Source organism: Diabrotica virgifera, chromosome 5 (assembly GCF_917563875.1).
Source record: "Diabrotica virgifera virgifera chromosome 5, PGI_DIABVI_V3a".
NCBI classification, from domain to species: domain Eukaryota; kingdom Metazoa; phylum Arthropoda; class Insecta; order Coleoptera; family Chrysomelidae; genus Diabrotica; species Diabrotica virgifera.
This window is the reverse complement of record NC_065447.1, coordinates 249,437,288-249,445,524: the sequence shown is the minus strand read 5'-3', so window position 1 is coordinate 249,445,524 and position 8,237 is coordinate 249,437,288. Positions and strand designations below refer to the sequence as shown.

At 31.5% G+C, this 8,237-nt stretch overlaps 1 protein-coding gene across 1 annotated transcript; it reads right to left on the bottom strand.

Moving 5' to 3' along the window:
• Nucleotides 1-6,355, bottom strand: LOC114343607 (uncharacterized). The gene is made up of 2 exons (XM_050652204.1): nt 5,173-6,355; nt 1-134 (listed from the first exon to the last, which is right to left on the bottom strand). The coding sequence occupies exons 1-2, from the start codon at nt 6,353-6,355 to the stop codon at nt 1-3; spliced, it is 1,317 nt and encodes a 438-aa protein (XP_050508161.1).
• Nucleotides 6,356-8,237: the final 1,882 nt, after the last annotated feature.

Here is an 8,237-nt window from a genome sequence, read left to right as displayed (position 1 = left end):
TCAACTCTTTAGTTTTTCCTGATTTTCAGAGATTTTAAATTTACCAAGTGTCCAAAATTGCCTATTGCTTTCAAAAAAGTCAAATAACGCCAAAATTGTAGGACTAATATTTAGACCGAATGTATTTTCAATCCCTATAAATCAATAGAATAATTGAAAAAGGCAATTCAAATAACCAATAACTATTTCTCATATAACTGCTCACAAGACTATGATAACTGGATTTGAACGTTCTTCTTCTTTTTCTTCTTCTTCTTCCTCTTTATAATCAATTTTGCTTGTTCGTTTGCAGACTGATACCCCTATGGAAGGTTGCCACTCCATCGGGGTCGGCCGATACTTTTTCTACCGAGTGGTGATTTATATCTTTCTATTTTGACCACATGTGTCTCCCCCATTCTTTTTATGTAGCTATTCTCTTCTTTTTTCTAGTATCTATTCGTTTATACACTGTACGTTACATTATCTCCTAATGTCTTCACTCCTCTCTCGATCTCTCAGTGTATGTTCTGTAATTCATCTCAGTACTCTCATCTCTGCCATTTCCAGTAGGTATAGACCTGGACGGATCTGTTTTGAGGTGGATGTGAGAGGTGGCATTAGGATATTTGCACATAAAGTTAGGTGACAACTTCAATAATTATAATTGATTTATGCTCCTTCTCAAATATGCCCAGAAGATTAATAAAAAAATTTAAATATTTAAGAATTTCGAAAAATATCGATTTTTTTTTCTACTTTCATTGCTCAACCTTCGGATGACCAAGCGGGGGAAATTGTGACCCCAGCGTATGTTTTTCTTTAATAAATTCAAAAGTATTTTCAATTTTTAACTCATTATTTTTTTATTTGACTTTAATATCATTCTAGATATCCTCATATTTTGAAATAAAAAAAATTCCCTATATTTTACGAATAAAAAATATATTCTGAAGTTGATGTTTAGTAAAATACCGTCTATTATGTGTAATTCCAAGTAGTTTTGCGCTAATGATGTCGACTTTGCAAAGTAACAAGACACTTACTCAACACACACACTACACATGACACTAATACTCATGTTGTGACTGGCTGAATGACATAAAGTCCATGCCATAAAAAAAACTTCATTTTTTTTGTTGTTATGGACAAACTTCTGATAGAATGTACTGTAATATATTATATTAAAAACTTCTTGTATTCAGCTAAAAAATTAATTACAAATTGTTAAAAAATGTGATTTTATATTATGACAATCAATCTAATAATTTTAATGACAATCTGACAAATATATGTTGTGTATTTTTTGATGCTTGTTTTTTTCCCGTCATTGAGCAAGGGCGGAACTGTCTATCCAATAATAAATAATATTTTCGTCCATACTCCCCGCCTTGAACAGCTCCAAGACCGTTCAAACACAAATCACCTAAGTTAATGAGGAACACTAGAAACAAGTCTCAGCTAATGGTAATGGACAAATTTTAGTTATTCCTCGTTTATAAAGTCCATGAGCGGTTTTAACAGTTACCACTCGAATTTCACCATCATCACCAGGGTGAACAGACACTATTCTTCCTAACTGCCACTGACAAGTGGGCAAATTGTCAGATTTTAAGAGCACTAAAGATCCGACTTGAATGGTGGAAGTACTACTTCTCCATTTATGACGTTGTTGGAGATCATTCAGGTAAATCTTTGACCATTGCTTCCAAAAGTCTTGCAACAATTTCTGAATCAGTTGGAATCTGGACAATTGGTTTATTTTTATCTCTCCTTGAAACGTATGATCAGGGACAGCGGTCATCGGTCTTCCGATCAAAAAATGTGAGGGAGTTAAAGGAGTGTAATCGTTAGGATCAGATGATAGAGCATATAAAGGACGTGAATTCAAAGTTCCTTCAATCTGAATTAAAAATGTACAGATATCTTCATAAGTTAGAAGGGTTTGACCAATAATACGAGATAAATGATATTTTACCCCTTTTATATTACTTTCCCATAATCCCCCGAAATTTGGAGTACTAGGAGGAATGAAATGCCATATAATATTCTGAGCTGCGCAAGAGGTGACAATTTCATCCTCTGATTTTCTAATGAAATCATACAAAATTTTTAGTTCATTTTTGGCACCTACAAAACTTGTACCGTTATCTGAATACAGATGCCCGGGTTTACCGCGTCTAAAAACAAATCTTCTAAGGCCTGCCATGAAAGCTTCAGATGTCAAAGAACTAATTAATTCTAAATGTACTGCTTTCGTGGCGAAGCAAATAAATAAACATATGTACGCTTTATACGTTTTACATCCGCGACCTTTTCTATCCTTTAATGTAACTGGCCCTGCGTAATCTAATCCAGTTATGAAAAAAGGTTGTGATATATTAACACGATGTTCTGGCAAATCAGCCATAATCGTAGAACCAGGTTTGGGTTTAAACCGATAGCATCTAATGCAATTCCTTACAACTGTTTTAGCTAGGGACATTCCCGCAATTATCCAAAATTTTTGACGAACTGTCGCTAACAAGAGTTGTGGACCTGCATGTTGAAGTTGCACATGCTCATGTCTCAATATTAGTTTGCTTAAAACATGAATCTTATCTAATAGTAAGGGATGTTTCCCATCATAATTCCTAGAAGATTTTCTAAGACGTCCTCCTACTCTCAATAATCCAGTTTCATCTAGAAAAGGCGTTAAAGGTAATAATCTACTCTTTGACGAAAGGTCTTTACCGTTATTTAATAATGAAATTTCTTCAACAAAACTTTCTGTCTGAGCTAATCTAACAAGAAAAACCTCTGAATCAGTAAATTCGATTGCTGAAATCGGGCCATACCTTCTACTATTAGACTTTGACTTTGAATTATTAACAAATCTTCTACAATAAGCCATAATTCTAATTAATTTGTTCAGATTCGAGTATTTATAAAAAAGTGAATTAAAATCATTTTTTATAGAAACTAATGCCTTAGATTTCTTTCTCATTTCAGGAAGGTTTGATATATCAAGTAAATCATAGAACTTAGTTTTATCAAAATCTGTTGATAAAAATTGAGGGCCATTAAACCAGAGCTTACAGTGAGCTAATTGGTCTGGCAAAATTCCTCTACTACCAATATCTGCAGGATTCTCAGACGAGCTAACATAATTCCAATTTTCAATTGTAGTACATCTTTGAATTTCTGCAACACGGTTTCCAACAAAAACTTGAAGGTTTGCTGGGTCATTATTGAGCCAATGCAAAACAATTTGTGAATCACACCAATAATATGGAGTGTACTGAAAAGTAACAGAATCTGAAACAGATTTCATAAGTTGGACCAATAATAAGCTACCACACAATTCTAATCGAGGAATAGTCAATATTTTGACTGGGGCGACTTTAGTATTAGCACATAACAAATGAACATTTATAGAACCTTGTGAATCAATGCATCGAGCATAAATTGTTGCACAATATGCGTATTGTGAAGCATCACTAAATCCATGTAATTCTATTATTTTAGGTTTATTACTCAGAACGCACCGTGGAATTCTTAAATCATTTAAGTGACATAACTTAGACTGGAACTTTTTCCATTTATCACACAAATCAGAGGGGACTTCGGAATCCCAATCAAGTTTTAACGACCAAAGAGATTGAATCATAATTTTTACTAGGATTATACAACAACTGGCTAAACCTAAGGGATCATAAATTTTTGCGATTGCAGAAAGCATTGTGCGCTTCGTTATTTTTGATAAAAGATCAGGGTTTTCAACATGAAAACTGAAAATATCTAACTTACTAGACCATTGAATACCAAGAGTTTTAATACACTCGTGATCTCCTAAATTAAGTACTTTTAAAGGATCGGAATAATCTTTAAAGTGATCTAATACCAATTGGCTGTTTGAAGACCATTTCCTTAAATTAAAACAAGCTGACTTCAATATTTTGACCACTTCATCACATCTTTTAATAGCTTCAGCCTCACTTGAAAATCCAGTAATGAGATCGTCAACATAAAAATCTCTCAGAATAATTTCACTTGCTTCAGGAAACTTGATTTTATTATCAAATGACAATTGCTGGATACACCTAATGGCTAGATATGGCGCACTGGTAGTGCCATATGTTACGGTTTTTAAATTATAAATTGAAATTGGCTGAGAAGGACTATTATTCCTCCAGACAATTTTTTGCATTCTTCTGTCATCGGGATGAACAAGTATCATCCTATACATTTTGCTGATGTCGGAAACAACAACAACTGCATGTTGTCTAAATCTAATCAAAATACTCAAAATATTATTTTGAATTGCTGGTCCTGAATATTGGATATCATTCAATGACTTCCCATTAGTCGATGGGGCAGAACCATTAAAAACAACACGGAGTTTGGTTGTCAGGCTTTCATTTTTGATAACACCATGATGTGGTAAAAAATAATTAGGTTCTGTGGTGCCTTCCGCATCTAAATTATAATCAATTGACATGTGATCTAAATCTAAATATTCTTTCATGAAATTTAAATAACCATTTTTAAGTTCGGGACATTTCTTAAATCTATCCTCTAAATACAATAATCTTTTAACAGCTAATTGTTTATAATCGCCTAGGACAGAAGGATGTTCCTTCCAGGGAATTTTAACAATAAATTGACCAGTTTCTGATCGAGAAAATGAATTCTTAAAATGATTTTCAACATAAACATCATCCTTTGAATAAGAAATATGAGACTTTGGCTCTTCAACAGACCAAAATTTCTCTAATTGTAAATCATCACTACTAAATATTTGTGAAAAATGACATCTAATATGATTTTTTGTTGGATATGGAACTTTACCAACCACAATATAACCAAAAACAGTATTTTGGAGGGAGGGTAAATTCTTTCCAAGATCTATGCGACCATCTAACATTATATCCCAAAACAAACTAGCATCAAGTAACATATCTACCTTACTGCTTACATTAAATGAATCATCTGCCAAAGTTATATTAGGGGGTATTGAGAAATTTGAGACATTAAAAGTATAAGTTGGCAAATTCTCAGTAATCTGTTGCACCACTATGCAATGTAAATTTGACTTAAAATTGTTTAATATAGAACCAATTTTTAATTGACATTTTTTATTTAAAGATGAAACGGAATTATTAATTCCTGAAACACAAATATTTGCTCTATTTGTGTCTAAATCGAGTTTACTTAGAAAATCCTCTGTAATAAAACATGATTGGCTCCCTGAATCTAGGATTACTCGTGCGATATGAGTATTTCCGTATCTATCATATACTCTAACTTTAGCAGTACTCAACAGTACATAATCATTATTTGAACAATTATTTTTTAAAACAATCTCATTTCTATTAACATTATTTTCTGAAGTATTAGTTGACAACTTAACTTTATTTGGTTCATTCTCGGAATCATTGTTCGGGTTGAAATTAATTGAACTGTTTTCTTTAACATGAATATCAGATGGTTTATTTTCATGTAAAAGAGAACTGTGTTTGGCTTTACATATCTTACAACCGAACGATTTACATTGTTTGTAGGAATGTCCGGTACATAAACAATTTCGGCATAAATTTAATTGTTTTATTTTATCCCATCTTTGGGCTACTGAAAGTTTAAGAAATTCTTCACATAGGTAAATCAAATGATTTTGTTTACAAAAATTACAACTTCTGCTTTTACTAGTTAGCAGAGATCTAGAGCGTTTATCTTGGTAATTAGATTTATAATCCGGTTTTGTCACATTGCTTAACTCTATAGTTTCCAAAAAGTCAGCACGATTCTTCAAGAATTCAAGAAATTCGTTTAAACTTGGCAAAGAATTATCTATTTTTCTTTTTTCCCATTCCCTAGAACTAAATTTATCCAATTTACCACTTACCAAATACACCATAATAGCATCCCAATGTTCAGTCGGTAGTTGAAGTGATTTTAAAGCGAATAAATGCTTTTTAACTGAATCTATCATGCTTCTAAGACCTAATGCAGATTCTTTATTTAAATTTTCAATCTCAAAAAGAGCTTTTAAATGATTGTTTACTAACATCCGAGAGTTGTCAAATCTGTTGCATAGAGTCTGCCATGCAGAAATGTAATTTTGTGCAGAAAAATCTAAACTTTGTATAATTTTCAATGCATCACCTTTTAAACTCGCACGTAAATAATGATATTTTTGAATATCTGCCAATACTTTATTATTATGAATTAACCCTTCAAAAGTATCTTTAAACTCAATCCACTTCAAATAGTCCCCATGAAAGACAGATAACTGAATAGGAGGTAATTTGACACCTTCTAATCCACTATATTCATGGCTTATGTCTAACCTTTTCGACTGTGAACTGGATAAATCGGAACATTTTCTTTTTAACATCGTTCTTGCTCTAGACAAAGTTTTTGAAAATATAGTATCTAATCGTTATCTTTTCGCATACTCTTGTTGAATATCTTGATCCTGACAATTTAATTCAATTGACATTTGGATTTCATCAAATTCAGTAAACAAACTTTCAGTTCTTTCTGTATTCAATTCTATCTGCGAAAAATGGTCTTCGCTTAAATCATTAATCGCGATATTTGTCATCGACTCTATAAATTTAATAAAATTGTTTAATCTTTGTTCAATTATATCTCTTTTGCGATATAATTGACGAAAATCAGAAGCTTTCATAGGCATTTTTAGCTTTATATTAATCAAAATACGTAGCAAATAATATTATTTAATTGTACGAACTCAAAAATCAACGTTAAGCAATCAAGTAATAAAAGTCAAATCTAAATCTGTCTTTTATCTAATAATCAAACTTAGCCGAATATTGGCTATGGTCCTATAATCATTTATATTTAAATAAATCCAATAATAATAGCAATATCTACTAATAATAATCAGAAATCGTATAGCATTCCACAAACTAATACTCCAAATCAACTCAAATACATATTTGCATACATACAAAGGTGTACAAATCAATCTAATAAGTAATTATTTTTTAGCTAAATAAAATTATAGGTTATAAATCAACTATTCAATGAGCAAAATCAAAATTTTTAATTAAACCCCAAAATCCTCAAAAATCTAATAATTTATTGGCACTTTGTTGAAAGGAAATAAATATGAAGGATAAACAAAGAACAATCAAGATAATAAATGGAAAAACCTCACATTTAATTCAATCGGCAGAGCGGATCCAATCTGGCTGAATCATAAATTCTTCAAAAACCAATAATCTTCATACCCATCTGGATCTATTAGACCATTGTCTCAATCATCGGGTTCGATCGGACACAATTTTATGTTTATCCGGCTCGAAGGACCAAATGTTATGGACAAACTTCTGATAGAATGGACTGTAATATATTATATTAAAAACTTCTTGTATTCAGCTAAAAAATTAATTACAAATTGTTAAAAAATGTGATTTTATATTATGACAATCAATCTAATAATTTTAATGACAATCTGACAAATATATGTTGTGTATTTTTTGATGCTTGTTTTTTTCCCGTCATTGAGCAAGGGCGGAACTGTCTATCCAATAATAAATAATATTTTCGTCCATTTGTTAATTGTCATTTTTGACATTTTTGACATTTTTGACCTGGGGTCATTTCCCCCGCCCCCCTTGGTCATCCGTGTAACAAAAAAGGTTGGTCATCGGAAGGTTAAAACATAAGGAAAGAAAATAAAGATAATTGAATTTTGTATAATATACGACTGGTTTAAAATGTCTTAAATTATTACCCTTTCTGCAAAATAGCAATAAATGGAAAATAAGGGGGCAAAAAGACTGTTTTTATTCAAAGTTTTTCAACCACTTTGGTTGCACTAAGAATCTTCATAATTCGCTTAGAACATCCACCAAATTTCATTAAAATCGTAGAAATAAATTTTGCATAATAATTTTGCAATCTAAACTTTTTAAAAAAGTTCAAATTTTTTAAAAACTTTTTGAACAAAAACTAGACCCATTTAGAAGTTTACTAATTTTTTTACATATAAAGAGGTTCTCTACCTATCTAATACACTTTACAGAATTAAAATCGGATTATTTAAGCGGCCTCAGCACTGTTTTAAAGTTATAAACAATGTTTTGGCTTATAAACAAATACAGTGAGGACGTTTGAGTTGGAATAAATTTTCTTGAGAATGGACGACTCTGGAGATAAATCCCGAAACAGATCGATTTTTATTTTTAAATTATTATTTTTTGGCATAAATATCATACTAGTGACGTCATCCATCTGGCTGTGATGAC